We start from the raw sequence: 27,990 nt of genomic DNA on the forward strand, positions 1-27,990 counted from the left end.
CTCACCGCAACCTCCACCTCCTGGGCTCAGGCAATTCTCCTGCCTCAGCCTCCTCAGTAGCTGGGATTACAGGCACGCGCCACCATGCCCAGCTAATGTTTTTGTATTTTTAGTAGAGACGGGGTTTCACCATGTTGACCAGGATGGTCTCGATCTCGTGACCTCGTGATCCACCCGCCTCGGCCTCCCAAAGTGCTGGGATTACAGGCTTGAGCCACCGCACCCGGCCTTGTTTTGTATTTTTAGTAGAGACGGGGTTTCACCATGCTGACCAGGATGGTCTCGATCTCTTGACCTCGTGATCCACCCGCCTCAGCCTCCCAAAGTGCTGGGATTACAGGCTTGAGCCACTGCGCCCAGCCGAAAAAATTTATGTTAACAATTACCTAAAGAAATAAATAAAAAGAAAAAAATAAAAACAAATAAATAAAAACAATTACTTAAAGAAGTTAGAATGCTTTCGACAGGAAACGATAGAAGACCCAACTCAAAATATCCTAAACGATAAAGGGACTTAAAATCTTGTAAAACCTTCGGCAGCAGAGCAAGGTTTGGTGTCAAGGTTGGTTAATTTAGGGGCTCAGCGCTCTATGAAGATGGGACCCAGCCTCTTTTCAGCTTTCTGCGTTGCCTTGCTCCCAATTGTAGCTTTTGTCCTTGTGTTTGTCCCCTTCTGGTCACAAGACGGCTGCAGCAACCTCACACACCAGGAGCAAGCACAGGCACCATGCACTCACACAGCCATGCCCAGAGCGGCAAGAGGAAAATCCTTTCCCTGAGTTCTTTTTTAAGACCAAGGAAATTTTTGCAAGAATATCTTCCTTCCAACCCCCAACCGGCAGACATTACCTCACCTCTCATTTCCATAATTACATCACATGTTGGCTCCTTAACCAGGCCCTGGCAAAAGAACTAGAATTACCTTGATTGGCTTAGGGGAAGATTCACCCTAGAGGTGAAGCCCAGCCCCTCCGATGCACATGGGTGGCCCTCACGGGGACAGAACTGGGTTGTGTTGGCAGGTGGAACAAGCTTTGAAGTAGCTATGCAACAGTGGCTATTGCCTGTGACAGCCTCTTCTGTGACATGTGGCATATACTACCTCAAATTGAGATTATGCATGTGTGGTCTGTCTCTACAATCTGAGGGGCAAAAAACTCAATATATTTCCTATAGTACCCAGTACAGTGACTTGCACCAAATAAGTGTTCCAAAAATAATGAACAAATAAAAACTGAAAACTGAAAATGAAGCCCAGGACGGTGAGCTGTTGTCTCAGCAACACAGGAGGTTGAAGCGGGAGGAGTGCTTGAGCCCAGGAGTTCAAGGCCAGCCTGGGCAACATAGCCAGACTCAGTCTCTAAAACAAAAAAACTTAGCAAGTATCATGCTCCAATTTTTTTTTTTTAATTTGAGATGGAGTCTTGCTCTGTCACCCAGGCTGGAGTACAGTGGCACAATCTCGGCTCACTGCAACCTTCACCTCCTGGGTTCAAGCAATTCTCCTGCCTCAGCCTCCTGAGTAGCTGGGACTACAGGCACTTGCCACCACACCCCACTAATTTTTGTATTTTTAGTAAAGACGGGATTTTATTATATTAGCCAGCTGGTCTCAAACTCCTGACCTTGTGATCTGCCCATTTTGGCCTCCCAAAGTGCTGGGATTACAGGCATTAGCCACTGCAGCTGGCCCATTTTTTTTTTTTTTAAATTAAAACAAGCAAGAACTAGAGATAATTGTCAGAATAGTATAATTGGATTACCTTTGCCACGGGCATTTCCGTATTAGTTTACTCTTGGACTAAACATCTCTTGGAAGCTAAAATAGATATTTGATAAAAATAGAGGAACGTGCAGAGAGGGTGAAGGGAGACAGAATGAAGTTGAATTTATACCCACCCGCCTCTGTGAGTTAAACTAATTTCTGTAGACAAAATCTTTGTGTAATTAGGAAACATTTATATTCTGTAAAAACTTTATAATCTGTTCCAATTTTTTTTTTTTTTTTTGAGACGGAGTTTCGCTCTTGTTACCCAGGCTGGAGTGCAATGGCACGATCTCGGCTCACCGCAATCTCCGCCTCCTGGGTTCAGGCAATTCTCCTGCCTCAGCCTCCCGAGTAGCTGGGATTACAGGCACGTGCCACCATGCCCAGCTAATTTTTTGTATTTTTAGTAGAGACGGGGTTTCACCATTTTGACCAGGATGGTCTCGATCTCTTGACCTCCTGATCCACCTGCCTCGGCCTCCCAAAGTGCTGGGATTACAGGCTTGAGCCACCGCGCCTGGCCCCTGTTCCAATTTTTTTTTGTATTTTTTCATCTTTTTTCTTTTTATTTTTTGTTCCAATTTTAAAAAGATTTAAAAAAGGCCAGGTGCTGTGGCTCACACCTGTAATCCCAACACTTTGGGAGGCCAAGGTGGGCAGATCATGAAGTCAAGAGATTGAGACCATCCTGGCCAACATGGTGAAACCCTGTCTCTACTAAAAATACAAAAATTAGCTGGGCGTGATGGCATGTGCCTGTAGTCCCAGCTACTTGGGAGGCTGAGGCAGGAGAATCACTTGAACCTAGGAGACGGAGGTTGCAGTGAGCCAAGATCATACCACTGCACTCCAGCCTGGTAACAGAGCAAGAGTCTGTCTCAAAAAAAAGAAAAAAGAAAAAAAGAATCCAGTGGTGAGATAAGCGTTTAAAAGCATTTTTTGTATTATGACTAAAGCAGGCATGTCTCTAGATCTAGAAGGCTCACTGATTCCATTTCACTCCTGCTGCAGACTCTGAGGGAACGTAGAGGAGGAAAGAACTGTTTTCCCAAAACCTGCTCAGGGCTGACAAATTCAGGGGCACTAGTTTCTTGGCATGAACGGGGCAGTGACAGGCTAATGAGATGTCAGCAAAGGGGACTTATTCCATGGGGTGAGGGCCCACTCCTCCACAGCCCCCACATCCAAGGGTCTAGTTTCCCTTCGGCTTCTGCTGCCTTGTGTCTCCTATATGGCCACCCTGGCATTGGACCCCAGGAGCCATCTGCCCAGGTCATCTCTGCCAGCTTCACCTTGCAGCCTCAGCTGACAGGTACTGACCACCCTGGCCCCGGGGTGTAGAGCAGCAAGGCTCCAGGTGTGCACTGTCCTGCCTGTGCCTCGGCTGGTATCCCTGTCGGCAGGAGACCAGGCAGGTGGCAGCAGCCATCCTGCAAGGACACTCTATCTCCCCGTGACCTGAGAATTGAGTTCAGAGGGAGGCCTGGACAAAAACTCCCCCTCACTAGAGAAGCTACAGCCTAGACAGTGGTGACCAGCTGGCTTTGCCATTTAAGGTCAGTAGGCTGCCACCTGGGCCCAGGAATGGGCTCCTGGGAGGTTTTCTGACAATCACTGGCATAATGAGATCTCTCTGTGTCTGCAGCTCCATCCAGTGCTCATAGGAGGGCTGGCCCCTGTTGGCCTCATACCCACTGGGGACTGGAAAGGCTGCCAGGTGCAGAGCTGATTTCCCCTGGGGCTCCTCAATGGCTGCACAGCAGATTGGAGTGAGCCTAGGCTTTGGAGCCAGAGCTCTGGGGTCAAATTTCAGTTCTGCCACTTGTTCTGTAGGCTTAGGCAAGGTATTCAATCTCTCTGATCTATGGAAGTGGGTATAATAACATCACCTCCCAGGGTGTTGTGGAAGCTGTGAAGGCACCTTTCCTTTCCCTCCCACCCTGACAGCGCCTCCCCTGCCCTCCCTCAGCTTCACCCAGGGCTGCCACACAACCTTCCAGCAGTCAGAGGCCTGAAGACAGATTTGTAATTGTGTAACCCACTTGGCTTTCCTCTGGCCCGACAGATTCCTACTGGAGAATTCACTTGCCAGCTGCTTCCCAAACACAGTATGACAGGTGGGCAGGTAGGATCTCTACCCCTCAAAGTCGTTATCCTCCTCCTCACCCCAGCCCAAAGCACCTCTTCCCAGGCACACTCACCTCCCAGTGGCTGGCAGCCTCTGTGTGGGAGAAGCAGGTTGCTCCTCTGGCCAGGTCAGGTGAGGGCAGTCTAAGCCCTCCATCCAGACAGCCGGAACCTGGGGCCGCCGCCAACCTCAGGAGCCAGCACCCTCTTAGGCTGTGTCCATTTATCCCCATCAAGCCTCAGCGATCTCAGCATCAGCATCAGCTGCAGTTCTGGGTCCAGACTTTCCATTTGTGCTCAAGGGCAGATCAGATGATTGTCAGCCACAAAGCAGTAACCTAGACCTTGGGGTATATTTGTTCTTGCTGCAGGCTAACTTCTATTCACTCTCCCACCAACACAGGAGGGGGAAATCATCTTTACAAGGACAAATGCCCCCCCAACCACTGGCACTTTGCTCTTCCAATTCCCCAGGCTCTATTCTACTGGAATATTTCTTCTTAGCTAAACTCCTCTCTCACCTTCTTTTACCCCAGACCTCTGCGGCTGCTTAAAGCTTTTCAGCCTTTTTCGCATCTTGGCACGTGTAGAAAATAATTCATCTATAAGGCATAGAGAGGTAAATGGAGGAGGCTGCTCCTGGCAAGGGGTGACTGGCCCTAGGGAGGAGGGGTGGGTCAGGCTCTCCAGCCTCCACCATGTTGTTCTAAAAGCAGAAAGGATCCTATATGGGCACCCTGAATCTGATTCTAAGGGCACCCTGCTTGGGAAATGCTGGTATCATGGGGTGTCACACTCGCCTAAGCTTTGTGATTTATCTGCTCCTTTCCATACACTGGCGTCCCATTTCCTCCAATGCTAGCACTACGGCAATCGGCAGATCTGTACTGGGAAGGTCTCGAAATCCCCTCTGGGAGGCTGGCTGGCCTCTTCCAGGTTCACCTTCATTCCAGGTATCTTACCCTGTTCCCCTGCCCAGGCTGCAGGAAGAACCTGGCTCCTCTGAGAAGTAGCAGTGGCTGAATTTGTGCTGGGGTCTTACCTTGCCCACATAAAACCATAGTTGCGGCCAGGTGCAGTGGCTCATGCCTGTAATCCCAGCACTTTGGGAGGCCGAGGCAGGCGGATCATGAGGTCAGGAGATTGAGACCATCCTGGCCAATATGGTGAAACCCTGTCTCTACTAAAAATACAAAAATTAGCCAGGCATTGTGGCGCACACCTGTAGTCCCAGCTACTCAGGAGGCTGAGGCAATAGAATCACTTGAAGCCAGGAAGCAGAGGCTGCAGTGAACCAAGATCATGCCACTGCACTAGAGCCTGGGTGAGAGTGAGACTCTGTCTCAAAAAACACAACACAACACAACACAACACAATACAACAAACCCATGGTTTCTCTCGACAAATGTTATATAAAACCACCCTGAGCACACAGTTGAGGCATCTCAGGCTGCAAAAGCATGCTATGCTATGTACGGAGATACAATATACACATTTAAAAAACATTTTTTTTGAGACAGGTTCTTACTCTGTCCCCTAGGCTGGAGTGCAGTGGCATGAACTTGGCTCACTGGCACCTCCGCCTCCTGGGCTCAAGCAATCCTCCCACCTCAGCCCCTCAAGCAGCTGGGACCACAGACATGCACCATGACACCCAGCTAATTTTTTATATTTTTATTAGAGACAGGGTTTCACCATATTGCCCAGGCTGGTCTCACTCCTGAGCTCAAGTGATCCACCCGCTTCAGCCTCCCAAAGTGTTGAAATTACAGGTGTGAGCCTCTGCACCCGGCCAAAAAATGTTTTAGAGACAGAGTCTCACTATGTTACCCAGGTACTGGTCTCAAACTCCTGGGTGTAGGCAATCCTCCCACCTTGGCCTCCCAGAGTGCTGGGATTACAGCTGTGAGTCCCAGCACTGGCCTTAAGATGTGCATGTTTAGAGTTCAGATGCAATTCTCAGAGTCAAGGGGCTAAAGTGAGCAATGGGTAAGGGATACAAAACACCTTTGGGAAAAAGATGGTAACTGGATACCATCAGAATAAAGTAAGTCATGGAAAAGAGGTGAATATGTCTGCAACTCTGCCCCCGGGGCCCATCTACTGCCACTCATTAGGTATTCACACTCGGGCAAGCACCCAAGCACCAAAATGGATTCCTCCTTTCGGCATGAAGCCAGACCTTTTGGTCATTGGCCTTTCCCATTGCTCAGTTCAACTGAATACCAGGCACCAAGCTCTCCAGCGATGTGTAACACTCATGCCCCTTCACCTCCCTGCCTCCAAGAACCAGAGTCCTCCAAGAGGTGCTTGGAAAAAAGTCCAAATCAGAGAACTCAGCCCTCTACAATCTTTCCTACACATACATATTATTCCTACTTAATCTCCATTACATACAATTGGGTCAAATACCAATACCAGAAAAACCAGTGACTACTGTTTTGTCTGACAGCTCCACTTTCTCCAAGCAATAACCCCTTTAGTACAAACCCTCTTTTCCATTGTAGCTTTTAGCTAAGTATGGAATAAACCAGCAGGATTCCAAGCCCTTCTCATGTGACTAATTCGATATTAAAGACTGAGAGCAGGCCAGGTGTGATGGCTCACGCCTGTACTTTGGAGGGCAAGGCAGGTGGGTAACCTGAAGTCAGGAGTTTGAGACCAATCTGGCCAACATGATGAAATCCCATCTCTACCAAAAATTAAAAAAAAAAAAAGTCAGCTGGGCATGGTGGCGGGCACCTGTAATCTCAGGTACCCAGGAGCCCTGAGGCAGGAGAATCACTTGAACCAGGAGGCGGAGGCTGTAGTGAGCTATCATGCCACTGCACTAGCCTGGGCAACAAGGGTGAAACTACATTTTGAAAAAAAAAAAAAAAGACTGACAGAAATAGTCCTGGCGGTGTGGCTGGATGCTTGAATTTTAGCTCCAGCATTTACTGTTATCTAACCCTTTGCTGCTGTACATGTGGTCCCAGCATCATCTGGGAGATTATTAAAAAAGTATCTAGGGGCCAGGTATGGTGGCTCATTCCTGTAATCCCAGCACTTTGAAAACGCAGAGGCAGGATTGCCTGAGCCCAAGAGTTCAAGACCAGCCTAAGCAATATGGCAAAACCCCATCTCCACCAAAAAATATTACAAGAATCAGCCAGGCATGGTGGCACACACCTGTAGTCCCAGCTACTTGGGAGGCTGAGGTGGGAGGATGGCTTGAGCCCAGGTCAAGATGGTGGTGAGCTACGATGGTGCCATTGCACCACAGCCTGGGCAACAGAGACCATCTCAAAGGAAAAAAAAAATGTATTACCTGAGGCCTCACCTCAGACCTATAGAATTAGAACCTGCACTTTGTTTTTGTATTTAAGGTGTTTGAGTCAGAGTTTTGCTCTTGTTGCCCAGGCTGGAGTGCAATGGCACAATCTTGGCTCACCACAACCTCCACCTCCCAGGTTCAAGCAGTCCTCCTGCCTCAGCCTCCCAAATAGCTGTGATTACAGGCATGCACTGCCACACCCAGCTAATTTTGTATTTTTAGTAGAGACAGGGTTTCTCCATGTTGGTCAGGCTGGTCTCGAACTCCTGAACTCAGGTGATCCACCCACCTTGGCCTCCCGGAGTGCTGGAATTACATACGTGAGCCACCACGCCCAGCCACATTTTTTGAATTTGTGAGGCAGGGGTCACCCAGGTCTCCCTCTGTCACCCAGGCTGGAGTGCAGTGGTGCAATCATGGCTCACTGTAGCCTCAGCCTCCTTGGGCTCAGGTGATCCTACCTCAGCTTCCCAAGTAGCTGGGAGCATAGGCACGTGCCATCACACCGCACAAACTCTTATTTTGTAGAGATGGGGTTTCACCACATTGCCCAGGCTGGTCTAAACTCCTAGGCTCAAGTGATCCACCTGACTTGGCTTCCCAAAGTGCTGGGGTTGGATTGATTACAGGCATGAGCCACCAGGTGGGGCCCAAACCTGTATTTTAATATCTACAGGTGATTCACATCTATTTTAGAGAAGCACTGGCTCAATCTGAACATTTCCTCACAAAATGATTTTATAACCACTCAATTCTGGCCCAAATTAAACAAACCAATAAGCCGGGTAGTGGCTCATGCCTATAATCAAAACTTTGAGAGGTTGAGGCAAGAGGATCACTTGAAGCCAGTTCACGACCAGCCTGGGCAGCATAGCAAGACCCCAACTCTACATGAAAATAGCTGAGCATGGTGGTGTACACCTGTAATCCCCCAGCTACTCAGGAGGCTGAGACCGGAGAATCACATGAGCCCAGGAGCTAGAGGCTGCAATGAGCTACGATGATGCCATTGTACTCTACCCTGGGTGATGGAGCAAAACCCTCCTAAACTCAGGTGGTTCATCTGCCAGCCCTGTACATCCAACTGGTCTTAAGTGGATCAAGTATTTACTGTGATACAGAAGTCAACTGGACACTTAACATGGAAACATCACTTTTATTGACAATTTAGGGCTATAATGGACAGGTCCACAGAACAAAAATAAAACAATTCTAAGACGATAGAGTATAAAATACAGCACACAAGTTAATACTCTTCACCCTCATCCTCTCCCTCTGCACTATCCGCTCCAACCTCCTCATAATCCTTCTCAAGGGCAGCCATATCCTCACGGGCCTCTGAAAACTCTCCTTCCTCCATCCCCTCACCCACATACCAGTGAACAAAGGCACGCTTGGCATACATCAGGTCAAACTTGTGGTCCAGGCGAGCCCAGGCCTCGGCAACGGCTGTGGTATTGCTCAGCATGCACACAGCTCTCTGTACCTTGGCCAGGTCTCCACCAGGCACCACGGTGGGAGGCTGGTAGTTGATGCCAACCTTGAAGCCAGTGGGACACCAATCCACAAACTGGATGCTGCGCTTGGTCTTGATGGTGGCGATGGCAGCATTGACATCTTTGGGAACCACGTCACCACGGTACAACAGGCAGCAAGCCATGTATTTACCATGGCGAGGGTCACATTTCACCATCTGGTTGGCTGGCTCAAAGCAAGCATTGGTGATCTCTGCTACAGTAAGCTGTTCATGGTAGGCTTTCTCAGCAGAGATGACAGGAGCATATGTGGCCAGAGGGAAGTGGATGCGGGGATAGGGCACCAGGTTGGTCTGGAATTCTGTCAGGTCAACATTCAGGGCTCCATCAAATCTCAGGGAAGCAGTGATGGAGGACACGATCTGGCTAATAAGGCGGTTAAGATTAGTGTAGGTTGGGCGCTCGATATCGAGGTTTCTACGACAGATGTCATAGATGGCCTCATTGTCTACCATGAAGGCACAATCAGAGTGCTCCAGGGTGGTATGGGTGGTGAGGATGGAGTTGTAGGGCTCAACTACAGCTGTGGAAACCTGGGGCGCCGGGTAGATGGAGAACTCCAGCTTGGACTTCTTGCCATAATCAACTGAGAGCCGTTCCATGAGCAGGGAGGTGAACCCAGAACCAGTTCCCCCACCAAAGCTGTGGAAAACCAAGAAGCCCTGGAGACCGGTGCACTGGTCAGCCTGCAAAATAAAGTTTTCATTTTAGTGTTGCAAGACATTTGGTGAAACCTGCAGAGGACTTCTATAAATCCATGGCTACACCAATTGCAATTTTAAAACTCTTCTGGGCCAGGCGCAGTGGCTCATGCCTGTAATCACAACACTTTGAGAGTCCAAGGTGGGAGGACCATTAAAGCCCAGGGGTTCAAGACTGATGACCATGCCACGGCACTCCAGCCTGGATGACAGAGCAGACCCTGTCTCAAAAAAAGCTGCTAAGTGGGCCGGGCGTGGTGGCTCAAGCCTGTAATCCCAGCACTTTGGGAGGCCGAGGCAGGTGGATCACAAGGTCAAGAGATCGAGACCATCCTGGTCAACATGGTGAAACCCCGTCTCTACTAAAAATACAAAAAATTAGCTGGGCATGGTGGCGCATGCCTGTAATCCCAGCTACTCAGGAGGCTGAGTGAGGCAGGAGAATTGCCTGAACCCAGGAGGAGGAGGTTGCGGTGAGCCGAGATCGCGCCATTGCACTCCAGCCTGGGTAACATGAGCGAAACTCCGTCTCAAAAAAAAAAAAAAAAAAAAGCTGCTAAGTGATTCACAGCAACTATTCAGTCAAGTCCTTGAGGGGAAAGCCTCTGCTAAAAAGACTATTTTAAGATGAACTATTTCCTCGGGCAGAAGAATCACAAGGTCTGGACTTGCATATAGGCCTCAAGCTTTGGTAACTGTGAGAGCAGCTTCTGGTTCCCTTGCTGTGGCCACAGAACAGGGCAGCTTGTTATCGGCTGGAAAGCTCCCAAGGGACAGGCCCAGGACCACCAGCCCAGTCCAGGGGATGCTTTATAAAGAGCTGGCAGCTGCTCTCTGAGGTGGAACAACAGAATAGCCAATTTCTAACATGCTGGTACTGGAATCAGGGCTGGGTCTGGATCCAGCTGTACCAGTTCCTTACTGTATGATCACATTCATTTCTCAGTTCTCCCATTGATTAAATAAGAATAGTAGTTAGCACTTGGCACAGTTTAAGTACCCAGTATATGATACTAGGCACCAAGAAGCCTATTCATTTTGGGTCAAGTGACACAATCACAATTCCATGAGACCTCATATTTGGCAATTTCTTCCACCTAACTGGGCTATTTTGGCTAGCAAACTGCTACTTTATGAAGGGATAAGTTTGACCTTTCAAATAAAGTATTCTGTAGTCAACTCTTGCTTCTCCAAGTTATGGGCCTCGGATTTGTGAACATTCCCTACTCAGCTCCCTTATAGCATGGGGGTCCATAAACTACATGAGATCAATGCACAGGGCAGACCCTAGCCTACCAATTACACCTGTTACACCTCCTGTAAACACAGTAAGGCCAAGGACAAATGCAATTGTCTTGGTAGGCAATGAACTTCACTCCAGAATCCTACATAGCTACTAGGTTTATTAATTTGTCCCTAAAGGCAGGTCCTGATTTCCAAGTCAGTGCTTATAACTACAGCTTAGTTTCTAAGCATAGGAAACATCAGTCCAGTTTTGTGTGAAGACTACATAAACATCTGAGGAAAGTATGAAGCCATGAATGATGAGGCCTTTCTTTTTTAGAATGGACGAGTTGTGGCTGGGTTTTTAGTAAAATGTGATTTTCTTGACAAGTTACTCTGCCCAGGCTTGATCTCTGGTTAATTACTTACAAGCTGCCCACATGCCTAAGGAGCAAAAGAGTCGATTGCCAAGCTCTTAATTAACATGATCCAAACAGCACACTTCAGAAGGAAGCTCCTAACTCCACTTTCAGCTGTGCTGGAAGTTCCCAGTGTTGGCTGTTTCTTGTCAGCGTGACACTGGCTTTCTTGTTCTCTAAACATTATTAACATGAAGGAACCAGCCCAGATTTTTTAAAATGACTGATCAATTCATTATAAGTAGGAATTAGCCACCTACTCAGTAGCTTAAAGCAAAACAGGCTAAAGAGCACTCACTCCCTACCCCATAGTTGTCCCATAAACCTAGGACCATCTGGTTAGAAATCCAATTAGTTTAGCAAGGAGTTGCATTTTAGCTGCAAAGAATGATTCTTGTAGTTTGGTCTCAGAACTGCAAAAGAAACTCTCGCCCCATTTTAAAGTACTATAGTTACCAGCTTGCGAATTCGGTCCAACACAAGGTCAATGATCTCCTTGCCAATGGTGTAGTGCCCTCGGGCATAGTTATTGGCAGCATCTTCCTTGCCTGTGATAAGCTGCTCCGGGTGGAAGAGCTGGCGGTAGGTGCCAGTGCGAACTTCATCTGGAGAAGGAGGGAGAGAAAGACAGAGGGACTGGGTGAGTGAGCGAGTGACCAGCAGAGCCCCCAGGACAGACCTCCTGTCCCAGCACCCTGGGATCTCACTTGGGTTACTGAGGCCAACTCACCAATGACCGTGGGTTCCAGGTCTACAAACACTGCCCGGGGCACGTGCTTGCCAGCGCCCGTCTCACTGAAGAAGGTGTTGAAGGAGTCATCTCCTCCCCCAATGGTTTTGTCACTTGGCATCTGGCCATCAGGCTGGATGCCATGTTCCAGGCAGTAGAGCTCCCAGCAGGCATTGCCGATCTGGACACCAGCCTGGCCAACGTGGATGGAGATGCACTCACGCTGAGAGGAAGAAAGGAAAATGTCAGGATATGATACATCAGATGAGACATTTAGGAATGATTCACACCTAATGAATAATTAACCTTTAAGACAGATAACTGGCTGGGCATGGTAGCTCACGCCTATAATCCCAGCACTTTGGGAGGCTGAGTGAGGCAGGTGGATCACCTGAGATCAGGAGTTTGAGACCAGCCTGGCTAACATGGCTAAACTCCCATCTCTACTAAAAATAATAAAAACGCCGGGCGCGGTGGCTCAAGCCTGTAATCCCAGCACTTTGGGAGGCCGAGGCGGGTGGATCACAAGGTCAAGAGATCGAGACCATCCTGGTCAACACGGTGAAACCCCGTCTCTACTAAAAATACAAAAAATTAGCTGGGCATGGTGACGCGTGCCTGTAATCCCAGCTACTCAGGAGGCTGAGGCAGGAGAATTGCCTGAACCCGGGAGGCGGAGGTTGCGGTGAGCCGAGATCGCGCCATTGCACTCCAGCCTGGGTAACAAGAGCGAAACTCCGTCTCAAAAAAAAAAAAAAAAAAATAATAATAATAATAATAAAAACAAAAATTAGCGGGGCATGGTGGTACACACCTGTAGTCCTAGCTACTCAGGAGGCTGAAGGATAATCGCCTGCACCCAGGAGCTGGAGGTGCAGTGAGCTGAGATCACACCCCTGCACTCCTGAGTGAGAGTGAGATTCCATCTCGAAACAAAACAAAGGACAGATAACCACCTTTCAGTAGGCCACTCCTACTTTCAAAAGCAAAAATCTTTGAAGACCTAATTCAGCAAAAATGCCTTGAAAAACCAAAGATGTGCTCATGAACTACTAGGCAAGACCAGACCGTTGCTTTGTAGCCACAGTAGATACAATTCCTTAAACTAAGGCAAAATTCCCCATTCCAGCTCTGATTCATTCTCTGAATTATTGTGTAACTAATGAGCTCATTTTGGTCCTGCTTTAATCCTATTCTTTAGGAAACAAAAGCTTCTCCCTCTCTCCTTTAAAACCAGCTTAAACCAGCAAACTACAGCCATATGACTCATGGAGAAAATGCTGGATAAGCAGCAGTTAGCTGTATTTTAAAAACTGTGGTCAGAGGCAGCTTTTCAACCATGTGAAAGAATCTAATCTTTAGGAAGAACATTTTTCCTTCACCATCAAAACATCTCTGGGAGAGGAAAGATAGTACTAAAGGTTAGAAGTGTTATCAAGACTTCACTTGTAGGTTAAGAAATTAGTTGTTTCTGGCGGAGTGCTGCCTCACCCATAATCCCAGCACTTTAGGAGTCCAAGGTGAGCAGATCAGTTGAGGTCAGGAGTTTGTAACCAGCCTGGCCAACGTGATGAAACTGTGTCTACTAAAAATACGAAAAAAAAAAATTATGACTGGGCATGGTGGCTCATACCTGTAATCTCGGCACTTTGGGTGGCTGAGGTGGGCAGATGACCTGAGGTCAGGAGTTCAAGACCAGCCTGGCCAACATGGTGAATCCCTGTCTCTACTAAAAACATGAGAATTAGCCAGGTGTGGTGGCGTGCACCTATAGTCCCAGCTACTTGGGAGGTTGAAGCATGAGAATCACTTGAACCCAGGAGGTGGAGGTTGCAGAGATTGTGCCATAGCACTCCAGTCTGGGCAAAAGAGACAAGACTCTGTCTCTCTTTATATATATATATTTTATGGTATGGACCAAGTTAATTTAGAGGGGCCAGAGGGGCCAAAGCAGAACATGAGGAAATATTTTCCTTTATTTGCAGAACATGGTTAGAAGTTACCAAACCCACACCTGCTTAGTAAAATAAGGCAATAAACATAGAATCTGTATGTACCAACTTAACAGGAAAACAAAAAGGGTGGTTGGTATTTCATCATAAGTCAGATTAGCCACTTTGGAGACTGGCAGAGCACTAAGTTCTCAAAGGGCCTAGTCTCATAACCCAAGAGATAATAAAAACCCTAATTTCACAACCTTTGACTTATGATCACCTCCTTCCCACCTACACTCCCCATGAAACAATCGAAGTCTCCTGACTACATCAGCAAGCTCAGTATCATCTGTGTCTACTCACCCAGCTCCAAGGCTGTGGGAAAACAGGAGTAGTTTGTCTTAATGAGCCCATGACTACTTACCATTGCATGTTTATTTATTTATTTTGAGATGGAGTCTTGCTCTGTCACCCAGGCTGGAGTGCAGTGGCACAATCTCAGCTCACTGCAACCTCCACCTCCCAGGTTCAAGTGACTCTCCTGCCTCAGCCTCCCAAGTAGCTGGGATTACAGGTACCTGCCACCATGCCTGGCATACCAGCACTTTGGGAGGCCATGGTGGGTGGATCACCTGAGGTTAGGAGTTCATGACCAGCTTGAGCCACTGCACCAGGCATGTTTACCTTTAACTGGACTGTGGAAACCCCAAAGCCTCAAAAGCTGGAAATAACCAGATATCTGACCATGATGGCCCCCAGGCCCAAGGAGATGAAATATCTGAGAAGATCCACTCATTCTAACAAAATGCTTCTGTTTAAATGCTTCTATTTTGGGCTCACAGTTTTTTCTTTCATTGCTCAGTCTAAATTGCATTCTTGAAGCTTAGCAGGCAATGTCAGTGGCCACTGCCTTACCCTCCATGCTCCCCTGGCCACGTGGGAGATAAACTGAGGCACAGGTGGACTCAACTGGTCTAGTGTTCACTGGATAAGCAGATCCTACCTCTCGTTAAAAGCAAGAAAATTAACCAGTGATCACCTAAACCAGTCTGCTGCTGCTCTCCTGCTTTTTATTTATTTTTTAAGATGGGGTTTCACCATGTTGGTCAGGCTGGTCTTGAACTCCGGACCTCAGGTGATACTTCCGCCTTGGCCTCCAAAGTGCTTGGATTACAGGCGTCAGCCACCACACCCGGCCTCTTCTGCTTTTGAAAGGGTCCCACTACTTTGTGAATCACAATTTTACCAATATCTTTTTGGTACTGCTTGGTGAAAAGCACGCAAGGAAGTTGTTACAGTGATACATATACATGTTATTTACCTATGATTTGTATGTAAATACATATATGTATTTTTGAGATAGGGTCTCACTGGAGTGTAGTGGTGCCATCTTGGCTCACTGCAGCTTCCACCTCCTGGGCTCAGAAGATCCTCCCAACCCCTGCCTCCCCAGTAGCTGGGACTATAGGTGCCCAGCTAATTTTTGTAGACTGAGTTTCAGCCTGTTGCCCACCGTGGTCTCGACCTCCTCATCTCAAGCGTTCCTCCCGCTGCCTCTGCCTCCCAAAGTGCTGGGATTACAAACATGCGCCAACGCGCCCGGCCCAAGATAGTTGTTTTCAAGACTTCTGGAAGCTTTATAGAAAACGCTCAAGTTATGTATAATTTCACGTTTCTTGAAAACTGAACTAAGAACACATGTACAAGTTACTCTGGGTTTTTGTTTTTGTTTTTTTTTTTTTGAGACGGAGTTTTGGTCTGTTGCCCAGGCTCGAGTGCAGTGTCTCGATCTTGGCTCAGCGAAACCTCCGCCTCCTGGGTTCAAGCGATTCTCCTGCCTCAGCCTCGCAAGTAGCTGGGATTACAGGCACGACACCACGCCCTTTTTTTTTTTTTTTCTTTTTTTTTTGTTAGTACAAACGGTGTTTCACTATGTTGCCAGGCTGGTCTCAAACTCCTGGCCTCAGGTGATCCGCCCGCTTTGGCCTCCCAAAGTGTTGGGATTACAGGCGTGAGCCACCGCGCCCGGCCAACTCTGGTTTTATAAGAAAAAATCCTTTCGTAGACGTGTTTTAAAATCCGGCTTAAGTAGAAAGCTTCAGCTGTAAATCTACCACTAGATTAACACCAGAAATGCAAGATTAGGCAACGTGAAAGTTAATTATTCCCTTCCAAAGAGGGACCCGCCTCCATCCTCAGGTGGACTGGCGCAGCTGGAAGCTCTCCCCAGGGCCGGGCCACAGGTGACTCAGCAGCGAGTCACTGGGCGCTGGAGAGGGGGCGCCAGGAAGTGCTGCATCGTCGGTGCGGGAGCGCACGCAGTGGGAAAGTGAGGTCACTTGAGAAAACGTGGGGAGGGATTTTTAGTTTAAGTTCTTGGAGGCCGTGAGCAGGCAGGCTCCCTGACCTTCCTCCCCAGGACAGTCGCGAGCCCTTCGGGGGAAACCCTCACTAGGATCAAGAGGGTTTTCCATTTCCACCGAGGGCCGCGCCCGGGCCAGGTCTCCGGGCCCGAACTGGTACCTGCCGGGTGAACTCGACCTTCTAAGCCCCCAGCAAAAGACAGGTTAACCGGAGGCGCCCGGGGCCGTCGGGAGCCGTCCTGGGCGCGGCCTGAGGTGCAGGCAGTAATTCCCGGGCCCGCCGCCCCCTGGAACGCGCATTCTTCCCGATCCGCGAGGGACCCCACTCACCATGACTGGAACTTAAAGGAGTCTGCGGCGCTGAAGGAGGCGAATGGAGGGCGACAAGGATCTCCCACTAACAGACTATCAAGGAGTCCGGGGGAGAAGTAGTGAAAGAGTGGCCGGCCCGAAGGGGCCCTATATACCCGACCTCCGGCTACGTGTCGGGAGGGCGGGCCCCGGACCCCGCCCCCAGCCGCCGCGGCCCAGCCTCCGAGCCCTGGCCGGTGCCCGGCCTCACCCGCGGAGGGTGGGCGCGCGGCGCTGATTGGCGGATTCAAAAGTTCAAACCAAACTCTTTAAAAAAAAAAAAACAAAAAAACCCCAAAAAAACTCAAACTCTACGGAAGGAGCCAGAAGCAGGAAGGGGAGGGAGGAAAGGGTCCCGGGGCTGGAGAATGGGCGGGGACTGGGTGGAGGCAGCCAGTGGGAGGAGGGTGCAGGCGAGGCGTCTGCGCTGTCCCTAGTGGGCGCGGGGGGGTCAGGTGAGCAAAACCTCAGCGAGGGGAAGCGCCAGGTCAGAGGAAGGCCGCGCCCAGTAGGCAAACCCGTCCTTCCCTGCTCCGCCCCCGCGTCCCTGCCTGGCCTCCGGTCCCAGCGGCTGCGCTCGCTACGCCGCCTGGAAGGCGCCTACTCCTGTGCCGGGCTGCGGGTTCCGCCTGTGAGTCCTGACTGCCAGGCACTCCGGCTGGGCCCGCGGGATCCCGCTCCCCTCGCGGCTGAGGGCTATTCAGAGAGGGGGCTTGCTTCGCACTCTGGGTCTGATTCACCAGGAACGTGCCTTAAACTCGATTCCCACCTTTCTGGCTGCCTTTCCTTACCTCCTCTAAATGAGCCTTTGGCTCCTAACAATCTCCTCCTGGTAGGTGCAAAAGCAGTTTTTTCAGTTCATTAGGATAATGAATAGCTTCTATTTTTTGATTGCTAACTATGCAGAGTAGTTGGCTTTTCATATCACATGATCACATTTCATCCGTATGACAAGCCCTGTGAGTTATTATCCCCATTTTACAGATGAGGAAAGTAGGGCTCGAGGAATTAAACCCTTCAACACCAACTTGTGCTGCTTCATAGTAATTGTGCCCCTGACCATCTCTGCCAAGGTTTCTCAGAAGCGTCCTTTACTTTATTTTTGTTTTAATTTCACTGCAACTTTATCATGTTATCTTAGCTCATGAATTCCTTGACCATCTCTGGGAGATACAGAGTTTATGGAAATATTGAGGGAACAAATGTGAATTTTCTGGCCGGGCACAGTAACTCACGCCTGTAATCCGAACTCTTTGGGAGGCCGAAGCAGGCAGATCACTTGAGGTCAGGAGTTCAAGACCAGCCTGGCCAACATGGCAAAACTCCGTCTCTACTAAAAATACAAAATTAGCCGGGCGTCGTGGCACGTGCCTGTAATCCCAGCTACTAGGGAGGCTGAAGCAGGAGAATAGCTTGAACCCGGGGGGTGGAGGTTGTAGTGGGCGGAGATCGGGCCACTGCACTCCAGCCTGGACAACAGAGCTAAACTGTCTGTTCTTTTTTCTTTTTTTTTTTGAGACAGAGTTTCGCTCTTGTTGCCTAGGCTGGAGTGTAATGGCACGATTTCAGCTCACTGCAACCGCTGCCACCCGGGTTCAAGCGATTCTCCTCCCTCATGCTCAGCTAATTTTCATATTTTTTGGTAAAGATGGGGCTTCACCATGTTGGCTAGGCTGGTTTCAAACTCCTAACTTCAAGTGATCCTCCCACCTTGGCCTCCGGAAGTGCTAGGATCACAGACTCCCACCACCATGCCCAGCTAAAGGCAGTCTCAAAAAAAAAAAAAGAAAGAAAGAGAGTGAATTTTCTACAGAATAGGATAACAGAGCTTGTTTCTGAAGTAGGAAAGGCAAAATTAAAGTACAAATGAGTTTTGGATACAAAATAGAACTCAGGATACACTCAAACTCACACATACAAAAAGGCCCTTGTGGAACATATGTGTAGAGATATTAGTCTTAGTAGAGCTTTTCAACTTTTTCATTCATTCCCCAGATATATTTAGCACAGTATCTGAGGTGCTTAAGGAATATGTTTGTGAGCAAAACTGGCTCTCTGCCTCATGGAGAGTATATGCTAGAGTGGGATAGGGAAGAAAGACAATGAACAGGCTGGGCGTGGTGGCTCATGCCTATAATCTCAATCCCAGCTCTTTGGGAGGCCAAGGTGGGTGGATCACTTGAAGTCAGGAGTTTGAGACCAGCCTGGCCAACATGGTGAAACCTCATCTCTACCAAAAAATATGAAAATTAGCCGAGCAGGGTAGCATACACCTGTAATCCTGGCTACTCAAGAGGCTGAGGCAGAATTGCTTGAACCTGGAAGGTGGAGGTTGCAGTGAGTAGAGATCATGCCACTGCACTCCAGCCTGGGCAACAGACTCCATCTCAGGGAAAAAAAAAAGTAATTCTCTTACACTTTAAATTAATTTTAAGCATTGGGATCCATATTTAAATTTGCTGCCCTCTGCTGAAACTTTTTGGAGAAAAATCATTCCTGGGTAGACAGTTAAACATTTAACCTTTAAGTAAACAGATCTTTATGAGTCTAAAAATTACTGTGGAAGGAGAGGCAGAAACTGATCTTGCTTTTTAGTTGGCAGTTTCCAGATTCACCAAAAATATACTAAATTATTATTATCATTATCATCATTTTGAGATGGATTGAGCTCTGTTGCCCAGGCTGGAATGCAATGGTGCAATATCGGCTTACCTGCAACCTCTGCATCACAGGTTCAAGAGATTCTCCTGTCTCAGCCTCGCAAGTAGCTGGGATTACAGGCATGTGCCACCATGCCCAGCTAACTTTTGTATTTGTAGTAGAGACAGGGTTTCACCATGTTGGTCAGGCTGGTCTCAAACTTCTGACCTCAGACGATCCACCTGGCAAAGCCTCCCAAAGTGCTGGGATTACAGGCATGAGCCACCATGCCCAGCCTTTTTTTTTTTTTTTTTTTTTGGGGGGGGTAGAGATGGAGTCCCACTATTTTTCCCAGGCTGGTCTTGAACTCCTGGGCTCAAGCAATCCTACCTCGGCCTCCCAAAGTGCTGGAATCACAGGCGTGAGCTATCCTGCCCAGTAATATATAACTTTGGATGGACATTTTCCCTCCTCAGGGTCCAGGTTTTGAATGTGCAATATGAGGAGATTGGACAGGATCCTCTGTAAGGCCCTCCTAGCCCTAACATTCTGTGATGTGTGAATCAAGGTTTGTGGGGTTCATGTGAGCTCTACAAATCTGAGCAAAGGAGAAAACATGCTTCCTTCGTCAACATCTTGGCTGAAGAATCACCAGTACATCAGATAAATATTTACAGGTGAGGATTTTGTTGGAATCTTCAATGCTTTAGGGAAATAAGTGTTGCATACCTACTGCAGCTTAGGGAAACTTGGGCTTTAAATTATCATATAACATGTTCACAAAACATTGATAAAGAGAAAATTCAGATAAAACTGAACCTTATTTTCTTTTCAGCCTAACTCCTTGTTTTCTTTACTGAAATACTAGTAATGCTAAAGTATTTATTTGTATTCAGTTACATGTTATTACTAATGATATAGGAATATCTTGTGCTTATGTAGCAATTTATAACAATGTTTTCTACTGCAATAGTACCTTGGTAGAAGTTTTTTTTTGTTTTTCTTTTTTTTTTTTTTATACTTGCCATCCAGTAACACTAGAAGTTTTATAAATGAATTTTTACAAAGGTATTTATTATGGAACTGTGGAAAATAAAGTCCTGAGATTGAAATAATTTACCCCAAACCACAAGATGTAGGACTCAGATTAAATACCTACAGTGACAGTTGTCTCTTTTATTCTAGGTTCTTCCTCAGCCTGTTATTGGCTCTAGTGAACAGGGAAAGGGAAGTCCTAGAAAAGTCATTTATTGAATTTGTAGTCCTAAGACAAAGTTACTACTAATGTAAGAAGAAGAAGAAAAAAAGAATTTATCCTACTTTTAAAACCTCCAAAGGACAGCTAGGACTCTGCAGTTGAACAACCTTCTTTGCAATAAGCATTTTTTTTTTTTTTTTTTTTTTTTTTTGAGACGGAGTTTCGCTCATGTTACCCAGGCTGGAGTGCAATGGCGCGATCTCGGCTCACCGCAACCTCCGTCTCCTGGGTTCAGGCAATTCTCCTGCCTCAGCCTCCTGAGTAGCTGGGATTACAGGCACGCACCACCATGCCCAGCTAATTTTTTGTATTTTTAGTAGAGACGGGGTTTCACCATGTTGACCAGGATGGTCTCGATCTCTTGACCTTGTGATCCACCCGCCTCGGCCTCCCAAAGTGCTGGGATTACAGGCTTGAGCCACCGCGCCCGGCTTAGCATTTTTTTTTTTTTTTTTTTTTTTGAGATGGGGTTTAGCTCTTGTAACCAGGCTGGAATGCAGCGGTACAGTCTCGGCTCACTGCAAGCTCTGCCTCCAGGGTTCAAGCTTCTCCTGCCTCAGCCTCCAGAGCTGAGATTACAGGTGCAGGTGCCTACCACCACACCCAGCTAATTTTTGGATTTTTGCTAGGGATGGTGGGGGAGGAGGTTCACCATTTTGGCCAGGCTGGTCTTGAATGCCTGATCTCAGGTGATCTTCCCGCCTTGGCCTTTAAAAGTGATGAGATTACAGGTGTGAGCCACCATGCCCTGCCTTTTTTTTTTTTTTTTTTTTTGAGACAGAGTCTCACCGTGTCAGAGGTGGCACTATCTTGGCTCGCTGCAACCTCTACCTCCCAGGTTTAAGCAGTTCTCTTGCCTCAGCCTCCAGAGCTGGGATTACAGGTGCCCACCACCATGCCTAGCTAATTTTTGTACTTTTAATAGAGACAGGGTTTTGCCATATTGGCCAGGCTGGTCTCAAACTCTTGACCTCAGGTGATCCCCCCTACCACATCGGCCTCCTAAAGAGCTGGGACAGGTGTGAACCACCGCACCCAGTCTACAATAAGCATTTTAAAAATGTATGCATTTCAGCCAGGCAAGGTGGCTCACTTATGTAATCTCAGCACTTTGGGAGGTCAAAGTGGGCAGATTGCTTAAGGCCAGGAGTTCGAGACCAGCCTGGAGCAACATGGCAAAACTCTGTCTTGATGAAAATTAAAAAAAAAAAATTAACTGGACATGGTGGTGTGTGCCTGTAGTCCAGCTACTCGGAAGGCTTTAGTGGGAAGATCACTTGAGCCGGAGAGGTCAAGTTCTGCAGTAAGCCAAGATCCTGCAACTGCACTACAGCCTGGGGGGAAAACTGAGACCCTGTTCCATCCAAAAGAAATAAAATTATGCTTTTCAAGGCAGTTTGGTTTTTTCTTTTTTTCTTTTTATTTATTTATTTATTTTAATAAGATAGGGTTTCACCATGATGGCCAGGCTGGTCTTGAACTCCTGACCTCAGGTGATCCACCCACCTCGGCCTCCCAAAGTGCTAGGATTACAGGTGTGAGCCACAGCGCCTGGCCTTTTTCTTTTAATTTTTTAAAAAAATTTCAAATTTGCGTGTCATCCTTGCGCAGGGGCCATGCTAATCTTCTCTGTGTCGTTCCAATTTTAGTATATGTGCTGCAGAAGCGAGCACTTTTTCTCCTTTTTTATGCCTTGTACATACAGAATAGCAGGACGTTATTTTCTAGGTAACCTGTTATTTTCTTTTATGGGAAAAACAATCCTTAGCTCTTTTAACTGTGACTTATTTCTCTTTTATCCCACAAATGTTTGCAGTCTTTACAACTTACCTACAAATTCTTTTGAAGTTCTCTTCCCCCCTGATCTGAGCTGTATACTTCCCCTTCAGCAGGGCTTTGTATGTGAAATGCTAACTCCATTCTGGGAGATTACCATAGAAGATGGAGTTTCATCTCCGAAATTTCACATTTTCTTTCCACTGAGATTTGGCTTGTTCTGATCTACTTTATGTTTCCTAAAAATACAGTGCTTTTTCATCGCTTCCTTGGTGACTAACGAACAACTTTGAACCGGTTCCTTTGCCCTGTATTCCCACCCTGTATCCCTGCAGCCAAGGCTTCTTAGTCAAGCTCTTGCTAATCTTTCCTGGAATTAACAGCCATTCCCTTGGTCTCCCCCCTCCCCCATTCTTTTGGAATACACAGATAAAATTCTCTTGGAGGAAATTAAAAGGAACTAGTCACATTCTTCAATTATCTACATTATTATTCTACTAAGTGGACTATATCATGGAGTCTGGAAATCTTTTCTATTTATCCTAACATTTATTTAATACATTTATTCATGTGCCAAAAAAGTACTCAGGCAGCCCAAAGTGGAAGGCCCCTGAAGGTCTTCTTTCCCTGTGACTGTAACTTCTTGCCACCAAGCAAGACAATGGGAAATTTGCTTAGGAACTGTGAATCTCAGGATAATCTTTTCCCGTTCACTTTTCTGTACCTCCACCTACCTCCTCCTGCTCCCAGGACACACAGTCAGCCATTATCAAGTACACTAAGTAATTGTTTTTTCCTACATAATTAAGGCAATAGAATCTGAATACTAGAGAATGTCAGTGCATAAATTATAGTTAAGAAACTTAGAGGTAAAACCGGTCTCCTTTTACTCATGTACAGTCATATGTCACTTAACAACCAGGATCTGTTCTAAGAAATGCATCCTCGGCAGTTTTGTCATTGTGGGAACATCACAGAGTGTACGTATGCAAACCTAGCCTATGGCTCCAAAGCTAGAAACTTGTGCAGCCTGTTACTATGCTGAATACTTAGGAAATTGTAAGAAGATGGTAAGTATTTGCATCTAGGCCGGGTGTGGTGGCTCACGCCTTTGGGAAGCTGAGGCAGGCAGATCACTTCAGGACAGGAATTCAAGACCAGCCAGGCCAACATGGTGAAACCTCGACTCTATTAAGAGTACAAAAATTAGCTGGGCGTGGTGGTGTGCGCCTGTGATCCCAGGTACTCGAAAGGCTGCGGCACGAGAGTCACTTGAACCCAGGAGGCGGAGGCTGCAGTGAGCCAAGATCATGCCGCTGCATCCAGCCTGGGCAAAAGCGAGACTCTGTCTCAAAAAAAAAAAAAAATCCCAACACTTTGGGAGGCAGAAGTGGGTGGATCACCTGAGGTCAGGAGTTCGAGTCCAGCCTGGCCTGGTGAAACCTGGTCTTTACTAAAAATACAAAAAAAAAAAAAAAAAAACCAGCGTGGTGTGGTGGTGCATGTGCATGCCTGTAATCCCAGCTGCTTGGGAGGCTGAGGTAGGAGAATCACTTGAATCCAGGAGGCAGAGGTTGCAGTGAGCTGAGATCGTGCCACTGCACTCCAGCCTGGGTGACAGCAAGACTGTCTCAAAAAACAAAAAAAAAAAATTTCATTTTTGAATTATTTATTTATTTATGGCTGGGTGGGGTAGCTCACGCCTGTAATCCTAGCACTTTGGGAGGCCAAGGCAGGCAGATCACCTGAGGTCAGGAGTTTAAGACCAGCCTGGCCAAAATGGCAAAAACCATCTCTACTAAAAATATAAAAATTAGCTGGGTATAGTAGCGGGCCTGTAGTCACAACTACTTGGGAGGCTGAGGCAGGAGAATCACTTGAATTAGGGAGACAAAGGCTAAAGTGAGCTGAGACAGTGCCACTGCATTCCAGCCTGGGCAACAGAGCAAGACTCTGTCTCAAAAAAAAAAAACATAAATAATTTTTATAGAAACAGAGTCTCACTATGTTGCCCAGGTCGTTCACAAACTCCTGGGCTCAAGTGATGCTCCTGTCTGGGCCTCCCAAAGTGCTGGGATTACAGGTGGGAGCCACTGCACCAGCTGACCTAGGACATTATTGTATGCTACTGCAGATTTTATAAACACTGACACTTAGGCTACATTAAACTTGAAAAAATATTTCCTTCTTCAATAGTAAATTAACTTTAGCTTACTGTAACTTTAAAATTTTGGAAGGCTGGGCATGATGGCTCAGGCCTGTAATCCTAGCACTTTGGGAGGCCGAAGCAGGCAATCACTTGAGGTTAGGAGTTTGCAACCAGCCTGGCCAACATGGTGAGAGCCCATTTCTACTAAACATGCAAAAATTAGCCGGGCACGGTGTCATGTGCCTGTAACCTCAGCTCCTTGGGAGGCTAAGGCAGAATCACTGGAACCTGGGAGGCAGAGGCTGCAGTAAGCCAAGACTGCACCACTGCACTCCAGCCTGGGCAACAGAGTGAGACTCTGTCTCCAAAAAAAAAGAAAAATTGGCCGGGCACGGTGGCTCACGCCTATAATCCCAGCACTTTGGGAGGCCAAGGTGGGTGGATCACGTGGTCAAGAGATCGAGACCATCCTGGTCAACAAGGTGAAACCCAGTCTAAAAATACTAAAAATACAAAAATTAGCTGGGCATGGTGGCACGCGCCTGTAGTTCCAGCTGCTCGGGAGGCTGAGGCAGAAGAATTGCCTGAACCCAGGAGGCGGAGGTTGCAGTGAGCCGAGATCGCGCCATTGCTCTCCAGCCTGGGTAACAAGAGCGAAACTCCGTCTCAAAAAAAAAAAGAAAAAAAAGAAAAAAGACCACCGCGCCCGTCAACTTTATGTTTTAAAACTTTTTGACCCTTGTAATAACCAGCTTAAAACACAAACATGGCTGGGTGTGGTGGCTCATGCCTGTAATCCCAGCACCTTGGGACACTGAGGCAGGCGGATCACGAGGTCAAGAGATCAAGACCATCCTGGTCAACATGGTGAACCCCGTCTCTGCTAAAATATACAAACATTAGCTGGGTGTGGTGGCACATGACTGTAATCCCAGCTACTCGGGAGGCTGAGGCAGGAGAACTGCTTAAAGCCAGGAAATGGAGGTTGCAGTGAGCCAAGATTGTGCCACTGCACTCCAGCCTGGTGAGAGAGCAAGACTTCGTCTCCGAAAAAAAACACAAACACATTGTACGGCTGTACAACATTTAAAAAAAAAAAAAAAAAAAAGCAGGGTCTCCCTCTGTTACTCAGGCTGGGGCGCACTGGTGTGATCGTGACTCACTGCAGCCTCAACCTTCCAGGCTCAAGCAATCCTCTCACCTGAGCTTCCTGAATAGCTGAGGTTATACGTGTGTGCTACCATGCCTGACTAATTTTTTGTAGAGAGAGAGTCTTGCTATGTTGCCCAGGCTGTCTCGAACACCTGGCCCCAAGCAATCCTCCCACCTTGACCTCCCAAAGTGCTGGGATTACCAGTTTGAGCCACCTCACCTGGCCTGCAAATGTAAAATAAAAAAATAAACAAACACCTCCTCCAGCTCCCTTTTCTCAGCCCCTCCACTGCTAGTACCAGTATCTGCATGCTAGGTTTTCATCCCTGGACTGAGGAGTTTAAATGCTTTAACTTATTTATTCTTCATGATAACCCTATGAGGTAGACACTATTTTTACTTCCCTTTTACAGGAGAGGAAATTGAAGTGGCCTGGCCTTGGGAACTGCCCTGAGATCACACAGCAGCCCATGCTGCCTTCAGTCCAAGCTTCCTCTCTGGAATCCCAACCCTTCCCTCAGGAGGTTGGCTTTAAGGCCTTCCTTTCTAAACCACTGTCTTTTTTTTTTTTTTTTTTTTTTGATATAGAGCTTCATTCTTTTTGCCTAGACTGGAGTGAAGTGGCATGATCTCAGCTCACTGCAACTTCTGCCTCCCAGGTTTAAGTGATTCTCCTGCCTCAGCCTCCCAAGTAGCTGGGATTACAGGTGCCCACTGCCTCACCCAGCTAATTTTTGTATTTTTAGTAGAGACGGGGTTTCACCATGTTGGCCAGGCTGGTCTTGAACTCCTGACCTCAGGTGATCCACCCGCCCTGGCCTCCCAAAGTGGTAGGATTGCAGGTGTGAGCCACCGCGCCCAGCCTAAGCTACTCTCCAAAAACATTAATATCTTTTTTTTTTTATTCTTTCCTTTTCTATTAATTTATGGGGAAAAATAGAACCACTTTTATATTTACAACTTTAATTACATGTTTATTTCCCCAAATCATCAAAATCTGAAATGGTCCCCAAACCCCTTAGTTAGTAGATGCAGTGAAGGAAGGAGGCTCAGAGTTCTAACAGACGAGGGTTGCAGGCCTCTGTTTTTACAACACTTTGCTATTTTGATCCTCTAATCCATATACTTTTTTCCTTACCCTCCAGCATATTTTGTTCCAATGGAGTCAGGAATATAAGCCATTTAGAACCTGGGAAAGGTCTTTGTGTGTTTCTGGTAGATAAAGATTTCCTCATTTTAAAGTACATAGTTCTCTGTTTTGGTTAGTTTCGGTCCCCACTGACCTTGTAAATGGGTGATATGGAACAGCTTGTAACTACAAAATCAGCTTCTTATCCTGTTCCCTCGGCTGCTCCATTTATTTGTACAGAATCCAAGGGACAGAGCTGGGTTCATACACTGTGGAAAGGAAAATGAAGAAAGAATTTTGTTCAAAATAAAGAAACAAATTTTAAATTCATGTTGTTCTTTCTCTTTTTTTTTTTTAAGACTGGATTTCACCATGTTGGTCCGGCTGGTCTTGAACTCCCGACCTCAGGTGATCTGCCTGCTTTGGCCTCCTAAGTGCTTGGATTATAGGCGTGAGCAACCACGCCTGGCCACGTTGTTCTTTCTCTTAACTCTGCATGAAATGACTGATAGTAAACCAAAGTTGTTTCAGAGGAGAAAAAATGATCCTGGAATAGAGGTCACCCAGCAAGCTACACAGCCTGTTTTCCTGATGCTGGCTTGTTCAATTGCATTGGAGGATTTCATGGCCTCTGGTCAAGGCCAGGAGGACCTAACCCCAAGCACACTAGTTTTAGTGTTGTTTGTTTGTTTTTGAGACAGGATCTCATTCTGTCACCCAGGCTGGAATGCAGTGGTGTCATCATAGCTCACTGCAGCAGCAACCTCCCAAGCTCAGGTGATCCTCCCACCTCAGCCTCCCAAGCAGCTGGGACTACAGGCATGTGCCACCACTCCCACTGGCCTCAGCTTCCCCAAATGCTGGGAATACAGATGTCAGCTACCACGCCCTGGCCCCAAGCACATAGCTATGGAAGCCTAAGAAGATAAATCTGGACTCATACCTGTAATCCCAGCATTCCGGGAGGCCAAGGTGGGTGGATCACGAGGTAAGGTGTACCAGACCAGCCTGACCAACATGGTGAAACCCCGTCTTTACTAAAAATACAAAAATTAGCCAGGTGTGGTGGCACACACCTGTAATTCCAGCTACTCAGGAGGCTGAGGCAGAAGAATCCCTTGAACGCAGGAGGCAGAGGTTGCAGTGAGCTGAGCTGAGATTGCACCACCGCACTCCAGCCTGGGCCACAGAGCAAGACTCAGTCTCAAAATAAAATTTAAAAAAAGATAAATCTACAGGGTAAAGTGGTCCATGCATGTCATTCTAGCACTTTGGAAGACCGAGGTGGGTGGGTCGCTTGAGTCCTAAAGTTTGAGACCAGCCTGAGCAACATAGCAGGACCTCTATCAAATATATAGCAGGACCTCTATCAAATATATATATATATATATATATATTTTAAATTTATGTATTTATTT

General features: G+C 47.3%; 1 protein-coding gene, 1 long non-coding RNA gene and 1 other non-coding gene across 5 annotated transcripts in view; all 3 read right to left on the bottom strand.

Moving 5' to 3' along the window:
- Positions 1–5,008, bottom strand: part of LOC116562356 — a 14,653-nt gene extending 9,645 nt beyond the window's left edge. The window contains exon 1 of the long non-coding RNA XR_004273892.1: positions 3,970–5,008. This is a non-coding gene — a long non-coding RNA (uncharacterized LOC116562356). The remainder of the gene's footprint in view (positions 1–3,969) is intronic.
- A 3,339-nt stretch (positions 5,009–8,347) lies between these two features.
- The window catches only part of LOC116562320 (tubulin alpha-1C chain), a 46,742-nt gene continuing 27,099 nt past the window's right edge, over positions 8,348–27,990 (bottom strand). The window contains exons 2-5 of one of the 3 annotated variants that reach the window (XM_032294511.1): positions 26,727–26,841; positions 11,821–12,043; positions 11,547–11,695; positions 8,348–9,432 (exon numbers count right to left, since the gene is read on the bottom strand). In XM_032294511.1, coding sequence (XP_032150402.1) covers positions 8,458–9,432; positions 11,547–11,695; positions 11,821–11,941 — 1,245 coding nt within the window. In that variant the 5' untranslated portion in view covers positions 11,942–12,043; positions 26,727–26,841 and the 3' untranslated portion in view covers positions 8,348–8,457. Of the gene's footprint in view, positions 9,433–11,546; positions 11,696–11,820; positions 12,044–16,447; positions 16,721–26,726; positions 26,842–27,990 lie in introns of those variants that run through there. The other 2 variants (XM_032294505.1, XM_032294520.1) reach the window with 2 other exon arrangements.
- Positions 21,933–22,039, bottom strand: LOC116527669. The gene has a single exon (XR_004258664.1). It is a non-coding gene; the product is annotated as a U6 spliceosomal RNA (small nuclear RNA).

Source organism: Sapajus apella, unplaced genomic scaffold (assembly GCF_009761245.1).
Source record: "Sapajus apella isolate SASKATOON/1434 unplaced genomic scaffold, GSC_monkey_1.0 scaffold2, whole genome shotgun sequence".
Taxonomy (NCBI): domain Eukaryota; kingdom Metazoa; phylum Chordata; class Mammalia; order Primates; family Cebidae; genus Sapajus; species Sapajus apella.